Source organism: Erithacus rubecula, assembly GCF_903797595.1.
Source record: "Erithacus rubecula genome assembly, chromosome: 6".
NCBI classification, from domain to species: domain Eukaryota; kingdom Metazoa; phylum Chordata; class Aves; order Passeriformes; family Muscicapidae; genus Erithacus; species Erithacus rubecula.
Window position 1 is genome coordinate 57644484 of NC_136688.1, and position 16851 is coordinate 57661334.

At 49.8% G+C, this 16851-nt stretch overlaps 1 protein-coding gene across 4 annotated transcripts in view; it reads right to left on the reverse strand.

Moving 5' to 3' along the window:
* SAMD4A (sterile alpha motif domain containing 4A) overlaps nucleotides 1-16851 on the reverse strand; it is a 98012-nt gene that overhangs the window by 21652 nt on the left and 59509 nt on the right. For all 4 annotated transcript variants that reach the window (XR_013774538.1, XR_013774539.1, XM_079307839.1 and 1 more), the window contains exon 3: nucleotides 14347-14862. Coding sequence is in view for 2 of the 4 variants with exons in the window: in XM_079307839.1 (XP_079163965.1) it covers nucleotides 14347-14862 (516 nt within the window). In the remaining 2 variants the exon portion in view is untranslated. The remainder of the gene's footprint in view (nucleotides 1-14346; nucleotides 14863-16851) is intronic.

A 16851-nucleotide genomic window follows, 5' to 3' on the forward strand; every position in this document is an offset into this window, starting at 1 on the left:
TTTCTGTAATGTTTAAATAATTCCTTCTTCTGAAAGGGTTTTCTTGTGCCAACACCTAACAATGACACCAGGCTCTGCAGGGAAGCACTGGGGTGGCTTATGGGGAAGAATTTGTTCCCTTCCCATTTAAAAACTACACAAACATCTTCCAGAAGTCCCCTGGCAGAAAAGATGTCAGTGAGATCCTGAGATTGCTTCCAGAGCAGTGTGATGCCTCCTAAAGCTGTGATGTGATGTGATGGGGAAATACATGGATTTCAGAAGGTCTTGGCCAAGCTTTTTCAGCTCCTGGCTTTGCAATTGTACCCCCCAAAGCAGCATCTGTAGGTGCCACATCACCCTTTCAAGAGAAAAATATATCTGGATTTAAAACCCCCAAAATATAGGGGGAAAATTGATAAATTGGTTAAAATGCATCAGCAGGGCTGAGCATGGGCTCCACATCACCCAGAGCTCTTCTGTGCCTGCTGCCCCCAGCCATGGGGAGAGAATCCACCCTGAATTTGGAGTAGGAAAAATTCTGGAAAAGTTCCTCAGATGAAAGAGAGATGGAGGAGAAGGGACAAGGAGGACTGGAGATAATTGTCCCCTTCCAGAGGGGGAAGGGCTGCTCTGCTAATCCAGCTCCTACAGGGTGTGTGCAGACACTGGCACCCACCACCCTCTCCCCACCAAAACCCTGCACACAAGAGAGAATTTCTGGCATAAACCCAGCCCAGATTCCTTCAGGAGCAGCAATACCCCTGCAAACTGCTGCTCTTCCATCTTAATTTCATGTCCCCTAATTAGAAGCTGGTGTTGGCTGAAGGAGAAATAATGAACTCCAAAGGATGGCCAGGGACAATTAGAAACCATCCAGTGAAACAGATAAAAAATCAGAGGACTAGAGATGATTTAAGGGATCTCAGCACTGCCTAACTTTAGGGCCTGCTTTAAACACTTTTACCCATTTCCATCAGCCCTAAAAACACTGAGAATCCTGGGATGGCAACTCTCTTTTACTCTGTAATCCCCCAGGGCATTAATAAATGCCCATATTTATTATATTTATTAAAACTATTTAATGCTGCTGGTGGTGGTCACACCCTCAGTTTCTTGGAATAAGAAGATGTAGCTAATTATTTCCCAAGCATCAGTATATTGTAGGTCCTGACCAGAATTTGACCATTCTCTGAGCTTTTTGGACTGTCCAAGGTGAACCCAAAGCTGCTCCTGGCTAAAATAAATGATCCATGTGGGCTTTAACTTCAGCAGAAGAAAACTAAGTGTGAGTTTATCACCTTACACTCAAGCCTCCTTTTCTTTTACTACAAAAATATTAAGCTTTAATGTAAAAAGGAAATCTAAAATGTTATTTTGGGGCAAGATAAGCTACCAGGACGAGGGTGGGCACAGCTGCTGTTCTGAGTGCTGTGAGCTGGGCAAATAAAGAGGGGAAATCACCACTCCAGAGGCCATCCCACACTGGCACATGGATCTCCTACAGCTTGTAAGTGTGTCCCTCTCCTGGTTTAGAAGTGTTTTCCTGCCCTTTAGGTGTTGCAAGGCTCCACAGAGGCACTGCCTGCTCCAGCTCCTTCCAAACTGGTGTCAGTGGGACAGGGATGGAGCAGATCAGGGTTTTCCCTGGAATAAGCAGGCTGGTGTTGCCAGACCAGGTTTCCTTGCAAGGAACCTCTCCATGACCTCCAGACTGGGGTCAAGCTCAGGGTGATATTCCCAGATTAAAAAAAACAATAAAAACAGAGGATGGGGAAGGACTGATGGCAACAAAGCTCCCCATGACAGGAGGCAGCTGCTGCCCATGCTGGGAGCATCCCTGTGGGACCAGCCCCTCCCCAGGCAAATCCAGATTTATCTCAGACCAAACCCTGCCTGGGCTGGCAGGCACCACAACACACTTATAGAAACTCTGAGGCTGCAAGTGCTCTCAGCCCCTGAAACCTTGGGTTTGGGATTTTTTTTCTCCCCCCCTCTCTTCCCTTTTGAAGTGGTGCTGCCTATTTTGGGAGGCAAGGGCTAATTTCAAGAGGGTTTTTGTTTGCTGAGGACCATGTGGAACAGCGTCAGACATTTGTGTTGTGGTTTCTCAGGGTTTTGGGCCAATTTTTTTTTTCAGCCTGAGAAGGGAAAAGCCACCCATTCCTGTAATTAGAGCTGAGGAATTGGGCTTTGCAGGCAGACCTTCCTCCACACAGCATGGGATGGGTGACAAGGTGCTCACTCTCCCTCTGCCCTTCATGAAATCTGGCTCAGAGTGCTGCACAAGTCTTGGACAGGACACACTTGTGAGTTTCCAGTGAGAACCAAACCCACCCCTGGGAGTTCCCAGAATGTCTCCAGTCCCCACCATGCCCCTGGCACCCAAAGGACCAGCACAGTCCATCCATCAGGGTACAATTCCAAATAACACCCTCCTCGTGCCTGCAGAAAGGAAAATGCACTGCAAGGTGCATATTGAACTCTTTGGAACCTTCTTTTGTTTTTTTGGTCTAAAAATGGCACTTCTTGGCTGCAAAGCTGTTTGTGGTGCATCCTCAGGCAGCACCTGATCACACACAGCTCCTCTCCTGGTCTGTTGGTACCTGGACCAGCAGCCTGACCCCAAAAAGTGGGGATGCCTTTAATCCACACAAGGTTTTTGTGCAGCCTGGAAGCTCCTCCATGGAGAGGGAACACTGAGCAATCCCCTCACAAAGCAAGTTCAACTCAGTCCTCCCCCGCTCCTTTCCATCCCAGTCACATCCTCTCCTCCAGGAAGGTTTCCCCTTGCTGGCAGAGCAATGCCCAGGGCTTTTCCAGCTTTTCTTTGCTGAGAATGCTTGGAAAGAGCTGCCAGTGGGTCACACTGCCCAGCTGGCACCCAGCCTCCTTCCTGGGCACCTCATTCACCCTCTCCCCACGCTGCCCCAGCAGCTCCAGCACAGCCAGAGCAGAACCTGGTGGAACATTTTTCAGCTCAACATCCCCTAACCCTTGGAGCTTCTTCTTTGTGCCTTTTTTTCCTTTAATCTCCCTGTGTTCTGTGGCTGTGACTTTAACTGTGTTTGCAGGAGCTGGATAATCCATGTCCTGGCTGATATAACCCATGGAGGGGTGAAATTCAGGGTCCTAAATGCAAGAAGCCACTGGGTACAAGGAAAACAGTGGTATTAGGAAATTAGTGGTATTAACCCCAGGAGAAAAACCCATACAAGCAGAGTGCTGCCTCCAGCAGAGACATGGGAAGAAGCACAGACTGCAGAAAAGACTGTCAAGCAATTCTTTTTTTAAAGAAATGGTGTTTTTAAACACAGTTTCCTGTTCAAGAAACTGGAGAGAGAAACAATAACCCGTTTGTTGCTGCTCTCTCTCAGCAGCAGAGGCTCCATCCAGGCTCAGCAGGGAAGGAAACCTCACAGGGGGTTTGGAAATTCCCTGCATGGCACAGACACACGTGGATCTGCTGTTTGGCTCCAGCAGGAGCTGCTGGGGCTGTTATTTATTCATTTGTGTGGCAGCAGGAGCAGGGCTGCTCTGAGGGTGTGTGAATTCAGACCTTGGTGGCTGCAGCAATCTGATGGGATGTGCTGCTGGAAGGGAGCCCAGCTTGTCTCAGGAGCTGCTTTCAAGCTTCTTCATAAAATCCTGGGATGGTTTGGGTTGGGAGGGACCTTAAAAAACATCCAGTTTCATCCTCTGCTATGGCAGGGACACATTCCACTATCCCAGGTTGCTCCAAGCCACATCCAACCTGGCCTGGAACATTTCCAGGGATTTGGGGCAGCCACAGCTTCTCTGGGCACCCTGTGCCAGAACCTCACCACCCTCACAGCCAAGAATTTCTTAAATCTAAACCTCCCTTCTTTTAAATTAAAACCTTTCCCCCATGTAAGAAGCCCCTTTCCCTTTTTCTTCATGGCCCCTTCTAAGCACTGAAAGGTCCTTGATTCCCACTAGAGCATCCAGCAAGGTGGGAGCAAGACAGAACAGATGTGAATCCAACCAGGATTTAATTCACAGACAAAAGAGTGCATGGAATGGTGGCTCAGGGAGGTGGGAATGGGTGGGGAAGGAGGATTAGGGGTATGTTGCAAGGAGTGCTGCCCTAAACTACAAGTCTCTTGGGGTGAACACAATGCCCCAATGTCCAGGTCAATAAATGCATTTTTTTCTTCTAAATCTACACACAAACCACAGAAAATCAGTGCTTGTCCCTGGGGAATCCTGGTCCATTAATATCAAATGCTGCTGTGCTGAACCAAGCCTCCCTAATTATCCCAGAAAATAGCTTTTGCTATGAGCTCCTGGGAGAAATTCCTCTCCTGCTCACAAAAGAAGCCAGATAAACAGCACTGGGATATAGAAACTCTCCTTCCCAAAGTCCTTTTCCACCTAAAAGGGATGTCCAAGAACATTTTCTTTGCTCAAGCAGCAGCCAGGGCTCCCCACTGCCTCAACCCCTGGTCTGGGGAGATCTCCCTGCTGAACTTCCAACAGCATCAGCTTCCACCACACATTGCAGTCCAGATGGAGAAACCTTTCCACCACCCACAACCATGCCAGGAGGCAATCTGGAGGATGTGCATCCTTTACAGGGCACTGTGCAACCTGTGGGAAACCAGGAGTGGGAAATGAAGGGCTTAAACCAGTCAGCTGAAAGGGATGAATGTGAAACCTCTGGAATTGCCCCAAGAAACTGGGATCTAATAATCCTTGGAGTCATTAAAAAGCTGTGGAGTTAGAGCAGGGAGGCAGAGTGTCTTTAGCAGTGGTAAAATACATGAGGACAATGAGTTTCTTACTTGATGTACATCCCACAGTCATCACCCAGACTGAAACAGACCTGCAGCCTTTTCCATCCTTCCCAGCTCATTTTGGATTTTCTCCTCCCTGATCTCTTTTTAGCCACTTTCACTCATTCAAAAAAGCCACCTAGTCCCCCTCTCTTGTAGGCACCATGGCACAAATTCTGCAAGACAAATTCCTCAGTGTTTGAGCTTTCCTCTGGCCTCCATCTGTTGGGAACTCACACACTCCATCCTGAGCACCTTCCCCTTCCACCTGGGCTGGCCATTCCTTATTCCTTCTCCTCTTTTTCTGTCAAAAACATAAAATCTTACCAGCTCCAGGAGAAAGGAGAAGCCTGCTGGGTCTGAGGCTGCCAAGGGGCAGCATCCAGTTACCCACATGAGAAGATGTAAAAGATGGAGCCCATCAGGGACACCCCATGACAGGGGGAATGGCTTCTCACTGACAGAGGGCAAGGTCAATTTGGATATTGGGAAGAAATTCTCCCCTGTGAGGGTGGTGAGACCTTGGCACAGGGTGCCCAGAGAAGCTGTGGCTGCCTCTGGATCCCTGGAAGTGTCCAAGGCCAGGCTGGACAGGGCTTGGAGCAACCTGGGGTAGTGGAAGGTGTCCCTGCCCATGGCAGGGGTAGAACTGGATGTTCTTGAAGGTCCTTTCCAGCACAAATCAGTCTGGAATTCTAAAATTTTATGACTCCCAAGTCCTGAGCCCTGCAATGTTCCCAGCAGTGGGACAGCCATGGCTGGTATCATAACCCAAGTATTAATTCTTTCCCATTACTGCTCCAAATTAGCTCAGCTTTCCACCTCCTCTACATGCCAACAGCAGATGCATCCTAAAAATCTGCCTTCATCATCCTCCAAAACATTCCTGACTGCTCAGATACTGCCCTGCATTGGAGCTGAGGCACAGATCCCTGTGCCAGTGAACACCAGACTGCATTGCTCAGCAAACAGGGGACTGTGGTTACAAGGAAACATCCAATGCAGAAATAAAATTGCATAATGGATGGGAACAGCAAAACTTGAGGGGAAAATAAAACAAAATTAAAAAAAAAAATATAAAAAACCCCAGCTTCAAGGCTGCCAAAACTGAGCCATTGATTACAGAGCATTTGATCCATTTGCATGCAGAGAGCTTTGCTTTGGAGCTGAGATGGAAACAGTCTTAATATAGCTGGAGAGAAAATATCCTCCTTGCACTCTCCTAACTGCACTTTGATAGGAAGCAGCCACAGAGCAGATGGTGCCTATATATAATCACCAGACCTATTATCCCAGCCTCTTTTAGTAATTTGAAGGATGTGATAACCACAAGGAGAGCAGCAAATATTCCCCCTCTCTCCCTCCCTTCCCCTGCTAATTAAAATATCCAAAAAAGAAAAAAAGAAAAAAGGAAAAAAAAATTTTAAAAAGGGGGAGGAAGCTATAATTATGGTAACAAATAAAAGAATTTCCAAATGAAGTAAATAACTATTTTGTGCACTGCTCCTTTAAACCAGAAGTCAAAAGTTAATTAAATAGCAGCACGTTACTGAGTCAGGAGAACACAGCAAGTCCCAGTGCAGTGGGGAAGGAGACTGGAGATGCTCTGGATGAATTCAAACCACAGCACTCCCATCCCTCTGTGCCCTCCTGCCATTTCTCTGCAGATGTGTGTGTGATGCTGGGGGGAGCAGTGCTCATCTCTTTCCACTCCTCTCCTTGCAAAGCCTGGGGTTGCAGGGATTCAAAGGATGAGCAACAAGAAGGGGATTCTCTCCAGAGGTTTCTTGCTGCATGAAGATGCTCAGGAAAACATCACAAATGTGATGTTAGCCGTGTTTTGGGAGGAGGAATGGTGGTGTTGGGATGAGGTCATGGAGAAGCAAGAAAGGTTTGAGGAGGGAATTACTCACAAGGCCCTTAACAGATGCAAGTTAATAGTGGAGGTGCTGAGGAACATCCCTGGCTCCCAGACAGAGCCCTCAGTCCCCTGCTGATGGCTCCAGGGGTGATACAAAGAGCAGACAGGAACCCACAGGTGCTCATGGGGTGATGGAAAGAGCAAAGCTCCCATTCCCTGAGCTTGCTGTGGTCTGTGCCTGTATCCAACAGGCTCCAGGGCAGCTGGAAAAATACACCCAGGTCTAGGAGGGTCCATCCATCAGCAAAACCCCCCAGAGAGAGGAGACTGCTCAGGGGTCTGAGAGAATTACTGGGGCTGTCTGACTTTGCTCCATGACCCAGAGAGCATCAATCAACTGCCCTGGTGGCTTCTGCAGCACTTCCAGGTCAGAAGCACCATTCATTGGTGACAGGAATCCCAGGGACTGCAGGATACACACAAAACCATTGCTGCTGCTTCCTAACATCCATCCCTGAGACACCCAGACTGCTGTATGGAAAGTGGAGGTAGCAGCAGAGCCACAAGCTTCAATCTCCCCCCATCCCAACTTGCAAATCCCTCTTGTCAAGGGACAAGCAACACATGAACAGCAAAACCATGGCAGGCATTCCCTGCCCTGAGTGCCCAGTTGGTGACTGCACTGGGATTTCACAAGCTGGCAGGGTGGGAACATCCCTGGGTGCTGCTGGAATAGGGATTCCCACATGGGTGGCCTCATTCCAGCCAGGAGGCTGCAGAGCCATGGCTGTGTGAGCAGGGTGAGTGAATTTGGGAGCAGTGCTCTGTAAGAGCACAGAATCACAGCAGATGCTCAGCTGGAAGTTGATCCATAAGGATCATTGAATCCAGGTCCTGGCCTTGCATAGGAGATCCCAAGAATCCCATGCTGTGCCTGAGAGTGCTCAAACACCTCTTGACTCTGTCAGGCTGGGGCTGTGATCATTTTCCTGGGAAGCCCACTGCATGCCCAGCCACCCTCTGGAACAACCTTTCCCTGATATCCAACCCAAACCTCCAGGCACAGCTTCATGCTGCTCCCATGTCAGAGTGCAGACCAAACCTTGCACAAAGGAGGTCTGGAGGAAGGAGCTGTGTGATCCTAGAGGACTCATTTGTGACATGCCCACTTTGGGGACAGCCACATGTCTCTGGCTGTGCTCCCTCTCCTCTCCCCAGCCATGCAGACCAAGCAGCACCTGCTCCATGGCTCACCCAACACAGGCTGTCTGCAGAGCTAAGAGCACACAGATTGTTTAAGTGCCTGAAGATCATCTGGTGTCAGGAGGGCTGGTTCAGGAGCACCCACATGTGTCTGTACCAACCACACTTGGCTATGAGCCACCCATGGGATCAGCACCTGGTGCAAGTCACCACTGAGCCCAGCCTTGAGGTCTGCTCTCCTCTTTCCTTCTGGAGACCCTTCTGCCTCTTGGTGACATCTCTGCCTCCAAGCACTGTGGCTGATGAGGGCTCAAGCAGAGGCACAGCCACAAGGTCCATCCCACTGCCCATGTGAAAATGCACTTGCCAGAGCACAGCCTTGGGAAATGTGTTCACTTTGCTGCCTGCTCACTCTGCCTGGCAAGCAGGGATCCCTCACTAGCTGCACACCCTGCTGCAGCAGGATCAGCACATCCCAGAGTCTGCAGGCTGCACACATGCCCTGTGTTGTCACTGTTCCCACCTCAGAGCAGAGTGGGCAGGGCAGCCAGGACCCTGCTCTGTCCCTGTGCTGTCTGATGGCAGGTAAATCAGCTCTGCCCTGCTAACCCCATCCCCACAGAGCCATCTGCATCCCCCCACTACTGTCCACACCCTCCCTGAGCCACCCACATTCCCCCAGAGCCATCCACATCCTGCCAGAGGCACTGAATCCCCCTGAGCCACAGAGCCATCCACATCCCCAGGGCCACCTGCATGCCCTGAGAGCCAACAGCTCCTGCTAAGAGACTCCTGCCCCATGGCTGGGCATCCCTATGAGCAAAACTACCTGTGATCTGCAAGTTCCAAATTAACAAATCAGGAGAATCACCCTCCCAAATATCCTGAGTGTTCTTCAGTCTTTGATGGGTTACTCTACGTCACCCTGGGAATCTGTCTGTTCTTCCCTTCCAGTGCAGGCTCTGATGTTTGAAACACAACAAATAGACTGATGAGTTTGGGTGTCAGCCTAGAAACCCTGTGGAGATGACTAGAGGTGGGACCTCACCTCACATGGACCTTTGTCACTCAGCCACAGACACAGTGAGACAAGAGATCCCCTGGGAGCAAAGAAGTGAAGGGAAGGTGCCAAACAGGCTCAAAGGAGGAGCCAAATGAGCATTCAGCTAACCTGAAGTTTCAAGGTTAGAACAGGAAGGGACACTGGCTATAAAACACACCCAAGAGCAGCAGCAGATCTTTCCCAGCATTGCTGACACCTCAAAAGGACATTGCTCTTGTTCTCCACCACCACATCCACCCCCAGTGCTTGATGGACTCCAGGATGAGGTGGGTGACCACTCCTCTCAGTGATGGTCTGCAGAGACCTCCCAGGGACAAAGAGCTTGAATCTATAGAGGGGCAGAAAATCTGTATCTGCTGCTCAGTGCTGGAGTAGGGGATTATGGATGGACTTGATGCTAAAGGTCTTTCCCAACCTAAGTGACTCTGTGCTGTTCTCACTCACAGTCCTGTTTGCTGCTGTGTTGATGCACATGGATCTCAGCAAACAACTCTGCTCACACCTGATCTTCTCATGCAACAATTCTGATTTCAAGCTAGAGGATCAGCAAGATTTTGTAGCACTGGGAACCTGACAAAGTGTGAGACTTCTGGAAGTGTTTCTGCCCGTGGTGTGTGACACTAGAGGGCATGAGCAAGACAACAAATGCCCTTGTTTGCCACCACTGGGATGCTCAAGTGAAATAAAGGCCAATGAGCTTTTCTCAGTCTATCAGTAAAAGAGAAGCAGACATGAGAGGTGGCCCCAGGTGGCAGGATGAGTGCCAGGGTGCCAGGTCTCAGCAAGGCCAACTGAGGAACAATTTTCTGGAGGCAATTCCAAAAGCTAATCCACTCCCAGCAAGAAGAGCACATTTGTTTGCTTCACTGATGTAACCTCACCAAGACTTTTTCATTTACTCATCTTTTGCTAAGTCTTCATGGGAGGAAATGTGTTCCCCTGTGTGAGGCAAACACACAGTGCCCTTCCTTCAGGTGTTGCTGAAGTCTACACACAGGACAACAATTTTTAAGCTGCCCATCAAAACCCATCAGAGATCAGGGTGGTCCTGAGAGTTAAAATGTTTAGTTATCCCATCACCCAGCTCAGTTTGGGTGCCAGGTATGGCAGCAGGGCTGTCTCCAGTGCTAGGCAGTGAGCAGCAGGGGAGGGGAGGAAGAGTCAAACCCACACTCTGCTCATGGCAAGTGATTTCTCTTGTTGTTTGTTCCACCTCAATTCCCTGATCACTCAGGGAGAGCTCCAGCACGTTCATCTGCCCTCTCACTGGGGATTCCACAGCTGGAGCAAATGTTGGCAAAATCCTGCAAGCCATGTCACACACACATGTTCTGACACACAGTCCAGCAGCTGCAGACCTGCCTGTAGGTCAGGATCACAGAAACACAGAATTTTGGGTTGGAAGGGACCTTAGAGGTCATCTAGAGTACAATCCTTTGCCATCCAAATCCTGCCCAGCCTGGCCTTGGACACTCCCAGGGATAGCCACGCTTCTCTTGTGCCTCACCATCCTCACAGGGATGAATTTCCTCCTAATATCCAGTTTAACCCTGCCCTCTGTCAGTTTGAACCTGGGCTGGGGTGCATGGAAGGAAGAACCCTGATTTACTCCTCTTCAGCTCTAGGACAAATTGGAGATTTTTCTTTTTCAGGGCAAGAAATTTATACAAGTGAGTATTTTTCCTCTCTGCTTAATCTTCTCCTTCTCCTTCTCCTTCTCCTTCTCCTTCTCCTTCTCCTTCTCCTTCTCCTTCTCCTTCTCCTTCTCCTTCTCCTTCTCCTTCTCCTTTCCTTCTCCTTCTCCTTCTCCTCATCTCCATCTCCTTCTCCTTCTCCCTGCAGACAAACACCTCCATTTTTCTGGCAGGCACTCCCATGGGAAGGGTGTAGCAGGCCAGAGCACCCAGCATCTTTTGAATTTGTGCATGAGAGGAAGGGTGGCTCCAGACTGGAGCTTTGCTGGTCCAAGGACCTCTCTGTGCCCTCTCAGGAAAACCCACAGAAACACCAAAGAGTGCAGCATCCTCCAGTCTGAGCACACACCTGGGATTCCTGCTCTGCAGGATATTCCCTGGCAAGGTCTCTGACTGTATCACTGCCACTGACCTGTGACTTTTTGGTCCAAATGAGACCAGTGAACCTGCAATCCTCCTCCTCCTCATCACAGCTAATGACAGACCCTCCTTTGGCTCTCTGCACAGATTCCCTTCCAAGAGGGTGGGAGCACAGGGCAAAGCTGTGCTTCCATTTATTTAACCATCCTGCCAAGCCATCAGCCTGTGCTCAGGTGAGCCAGCAACAGGGGCAGGGGAGGAGCAGGAGCCCCCACACAAACAAGCTGCTTTCCTCTGTCCTTCCACAGCTTCCAGGCCATGTCTCCCTCACAAAGGCATTGAGCAACCCCAACATTTTGCAACTGCTGCCTGCCCTGGCCACAGAGCCAGGGCTCTGGGCTTCACCCCATCCCCATGCTGGAGCAGCTCCAGCCTCTCCTGAGCCCCTGCCAAGGCTGCCTGCACTCCCAGCTTGCTCAAGCTTGGCTTAAGGCTGCATCTCAAGCTTTGCAGGATTTGCTGATGCAGTGGATGGGAAGGAGCACATGAACATCACAGAATCCCAGAATGGTTTGGGTTGGACCTTAAAGCCCATCTAGTTCCACTCCCCTCCATGGGCCTGACACTTTCCATTAGCCCAGACTGAAGGCTCATCCAGCCTGGCCTTGAACACTTCCAAGGATGAGACACCACAGCTTCTCTGAGCCAGCTCCCACTGTTTGGGGTGAGTCCCTATCCTCTAATCACTCCAGACACAAATTCATCACTTAGGACACTTCCCACTGCTGGAGGAGCATTAATGTGGTAAATCTAGAGTGTCTCCCTCAGAACATTCCAGACTTGCTCCTGCAACATCTCCTCAAGCCTGGGCTAACCCCTGTCAGAGCAGTTATGGGAGAGCTGGAGATGAACCAATCCTGAACCAAACCTCAGAACTGGAGTCTAGGTCGAGTCCAAGTCAGGGACAGCACAAAGCAAAACATCACATGAGCTTCAGCCACCCATATTTAAGCCTGACAGTATTAAACCTCACTGTGCCACAGCAGCAGCAGAACTTAGCTCAGGTAAAAGCACCACATCACTGTTCTGGGAAAGACTTTGCCCCATTGTGGTGTCAGGAACAGGCAGTGCCTTTGCAGGGATGGCTCAGGGAAGGTTCTGCCCTTCCCTGGGTGCTGCTGGATTAAAGCCTCTGCACAGATAAACACCTCTGAGTAAGAGGGAGAACTTAAAACTAATAACAATGTTAAAACCTAAACAAACAGCAAGGAGTTGAGGGCTTTGCTTGGGAATAAAAGTTTAATAAACATATTGATTGAGTCAAGGGGCTGGGACAAAGGCTGACAGCCTTGTTTATCTTTTAGCATATATCTGTGGACTTACCAGGCTTTTGCCCAAGCCAAATATTGTGTTAAGGAAGTTTATGAACTGACACATGAAGTGTGGTTGGGTCACCTCCAGCTCAGCCCACGGCTGTCTGAGCATGGTGCCACCAAAATGTGTCTGCAGGAGATAGAGCAGCCTAACACGTGGGCCTGAACTCTCTCTAGCAGAGGATGATGCAGCCAAGCAAGAGGCAGACACTGAGGAGGAATTCAGGCAAAACACAAAAGTGTAGGGCTGCTGGCAGACCCACAGGTGCTCCTGTACAGCTGCTGCTGAACACACCAAATTCTGGGAGAATTTGGGAAAAACCGCAGCACTGCAGAAGCTCAGGCACTGCTGAGCAGTTCAGTTGTTGGCTCGGTTTTTTGGCATTTTGTGCCAATACTTGGGGACCACAGTGGGCAAGGGGTGGGTCGGTGCAGCTGCTAAGTCTGAGCACAGAAAGGCTCAAAAAAACACCAAGGGTGGTTCTTTGTGGAAAGAGTCCTTCAAGACCTGACACACCCTTGCAGAGTTCCAGCCACTGTCAGTGATTAACCTGCTGCACATCCCTGCTTCCAGATCCTGATGTGAGGAACCAGAGCCCTTCTGCAGCCTCTCTTCCCACTGCTTCCATGGTCTGCAAAGCCTCTGGACCACCAGGCATGCAATAACCACATGGAAACCCCCCCAAAAATAATCCTTGGATAAGTTTAACAGACCAACTGCAAGTGAATTCATGGGGTTTTTCTCACCCTGCTTCCTTGTTAGACCTTTCCCATGCAGCTGAGTCACCCTGGAACAGCTTGACAGCACAGGGTCTGGCTCTCAGAGAAGCTGAACATCACACAATCTCACAGCAGCAGGGGCTGGGGGCTTCACAGACAGGGGACTGGATGGGAATGGTGGTCTAGAGCCTGTGGAGAAGCTGAGACCCTTCTGCTAAATCCCCACAGGCCTGCAAGGATGGACAGGAGAGGCAGGGACGCAGGTGCTACAGCAATAAACCCTGAGGTGTGTTTTGTTTCTCTGCTGATTTGAAACACCACTTTAAAAAAAGAGCAATTCTTACAAGAGAGAGAAAAGCCCAGAAGCCTTAAGTGACCATTTTAAAGCTTTCAGCTATTTAATTGTGGCTTTCCACACTCTTACAAAGAAACCAGCCTCTCCTCCCCAAAGTGCTCTCTGCATCCCTGATATCTAGGAGATGCTGATAAAGCATCTTGGAACATCTCAGAGTGAAGGAGGACATGCAGCCCTGCAGGTGACACCCAAAGGTGTGACAGCCCTCCACAGGGTGAGTGGGTGGGCAGGGGAGCTTCTGAATCCCACTGAGAAGATGTTGATTCCTGATCTCCCAAAAAAGGCTCACAGGTATCAATGAACACCACTGTAGCTGCACTACAGCTTCACAAAAAAATCAGGATTAGATCTCCAGTGATGGAGCTCTCCATGTGTCCAAGCCTTGGGCTGGGCTCTGCACCATCCAAGGTCTCCATGGGGGAAGGACCACCCAGCTCTCCTGGAAAACACTGAGCACTGTCCATCTAAACCCCTCAATCACCACCAGCTCCCCACCTCTGCACTGCAAACACAAGGGAACATTTCCAGACACCCTGAAGCTGCTGGATTCCAGTCCTGCTTCCAAAACTTATGCACTCAGGGTCCCAATCCCATTTCTTCTCAGGCAGTTCTCAGCACACTTTTGGACTTGCCTCAAGGTTGCCATCTGACTTTTGGACATGAAGCATCAGCTTTCTGCTTGAAACACAAAGCTACATTAAATACATGAGGTTTCCTTCAGTAACACAATTTTGGTCTTTTTCTTATTCTTTGCTATTTTTCCCTCTCTGCACCTCCCAGGTCTTTAAAATCTCACAGCGCTAGAGGAAAAAAAAAAAACAACCCAACAAAGGCAAGCAGGAAATAAAAAAAGCAGATGAAGAAAGAATAAAAAATCCCAAATCAAGGAGTTTGCTATGGCCCAGATGTGTTTCCTGGTGGGATGGGGGGCTGGGTACTCACTGGTGCTTGTGCTAGTGCCGATGGTGTTGATGGTGGTGGGGACGGAGGAGGAGGAGTAGAGGGGCAGGTGGCCATTCTCACAGGCCAGGCCCTTGTCCTGCCAGCTGCAGGTGCTGATGCCAGAGTCCCTGCAGGAGCTCTGCCAGCCATTGTTGAGCTTGTCATCCGAGTTCTGTCTTTGGTGGTAGTAGTGGGGCTGCCCGTAGTCCAGCGAGTCCGAGCGGCCCCGGCCCTGCCCGAAGCCCCCCGAGGTGCGGTCCTCCAGGTGGTTCAGCCACATGGCCAGGGCACTCCTGTCCTCCAGAGAGGTGGCAGGGTGGATCAGGGCGTAGGACAGCAGCTGCCTGCTCTCCTCAATGTGCTGGTTGTGCTCGATGGAGTGAGCCAGGATCTTGGGCAAGAGTTTCATGTACTCGACTTTGGCCTCGATGTTGCCGGGCTTCAGTAAAGGCAGGTGGGTTAGCAAGAGGGAGATGACTTTATCCTTGGATTCCTGCTGCCACTGGTTAATGATTCCTGTTGAAGGGATAGGGAGTGGGGAGAAAAAGAAAGAAGATAAGTGATAATAATAATAATAACAGGGTCCTGGCAGGGTAAACACAACATGTCAATGGGATTTCCACATGTGTGGCACCAAAGGGATCTTCATATGTGTGGTACCAAAGGGATTTCCACATGTGTGGTACCAATGGGATTTCCACATGTGTGGTACCAATGGGATCTCCACATGTGTGGCACCAAAGGGATTTCCACATGTGTGGTGCCAATGGGATTTCCCCATGTGTGGTGCCAATGGGATTTCACATGTGTGATGCCAAAGGGATTTCCACATGTGTGGCACCAAAGGGATTTCCACATGTGTGGTGCCAAAGGGCTCTCCACATGTGTGGTGCCAATGGGATTTCCCCATGTGTGATGCCAAAGGGATTTCCCCATGTGTGGTGCCAATGGGATTTCCACATGTGTGGTGCCAAAGGGCTCTCCACATGTGTGGCACCAAAGGGAACACCACCCTCCAAAACCATTGTCAGCAAAGTGTGCCAAACTGGATACCAGAAGTTACCAGATGTTCCTGAAAATCTCAATAAAATGTTAAATTACACCCAACTCTGCTCCACTGCTGTTGTGCTTATTTTAATCAAAATCGTGAATTTGGCCCAAATTTTCCATATTGTTGCAGATTACAGAAAATAGCACACAAAGGCAGTCACTGGATAAAGCTAACCTTTCAAAAGAACTTGGTTGGAAAATTGAAAAGGTTTCAAAGGAGGTAACAGAGATGAGAGCCACAGAGGGAAGAAGCTTTCCAGCAGGAACACACTCATCCAACCAAGGTATTGGTGCATCCACCAGCCCCAAAGATAAGGAGGGAAGCAGCCCCAGAGCTCCTGTTCCTCTCTTAGATCACAGAAAAATAGAGAGGTTTCAGAAGACCAGGAGAAAAAAAGGAAACCTAGGGGTCAGATTTAAATATGCAGAAGGAAAAGTCAGGGAATTACAAACTGGTCACTTAACTGGAACTCCTAGAAAACTGATGGAACAAATAATGAAACAACCTATTTGTAAGCACTTAGAAGATAACAAGATGATAAGTGACTGCTGACACCCATTTGTCAGGAGCAATTTGATTTCCTTCTGTGACAGAGCAACTGGCCTGTGAATAGCTGCAGGAACAGGCAGTGCTGTGTATCTTGATATTCATTAGGTGCTGCTCCACATGGCTCCCTCAGCAGCACAGCAGAGAGAAACTGCTCTAATGTGGGCACACAACTCATCTGAAAAACACAGGGAGGGAGCTGGTGGTGCTGATTCACTGTCAGACTGGGAGGATGTGCTGGCCAAGGAGTCCTGTCCTGGCACTGGTGATAAGGGTGAGGTGATAAAGGTGATCAGCATGCAGGGATTGTGCTAAGAGAAAGGAAAACACTCCAGGAAACTGGACTAGAGGTCAAACAATGTTGAGGACTCAAAGGGTGGCATGAAGCTGTGTCAGGGGAGGTTTAGGTTGGGTATCAGGAAAAGGTTTTTCCCCCACAGGGTGGTGGGCACTGCCCAGGCTCCCCAGGGAATGGGCACAGCACCAGCCTGCCAGAGTCCCAGGAGAATTTGGACACAGGGTGGGATTGTTGATGTGTCCTGTGCAGGGCCAGGAGTTGGACTGGATGATCCTTGTGGGTCCCTTCCAGCTCAGGATATTCTGTGATTCTACTTGGAGAGATGTGAAAGAACATCTGCATTGAGCAGGTGCAAACATCTGCATGCAGGTGGGAACAAAGGAGGTGGGCAAGAGCCTGGCTTGGGAAGCACCAGTCAGTCAGATAGTGTGCTGCACAGAAAAGCTGCACAGCCAGCCTGACACCTGGCTGAGAGGTGAAAAAAGCTGCACAGCCAGCCTGACACCTGGCTGAGAGGTGAACACTGGTGCTCTCCACATCTGCTGCTGCCCATGGAAATGGTGGTGTCCCCATCCCTGGAGGGATTTAACAGCCATGTGGCCTTGGGGAC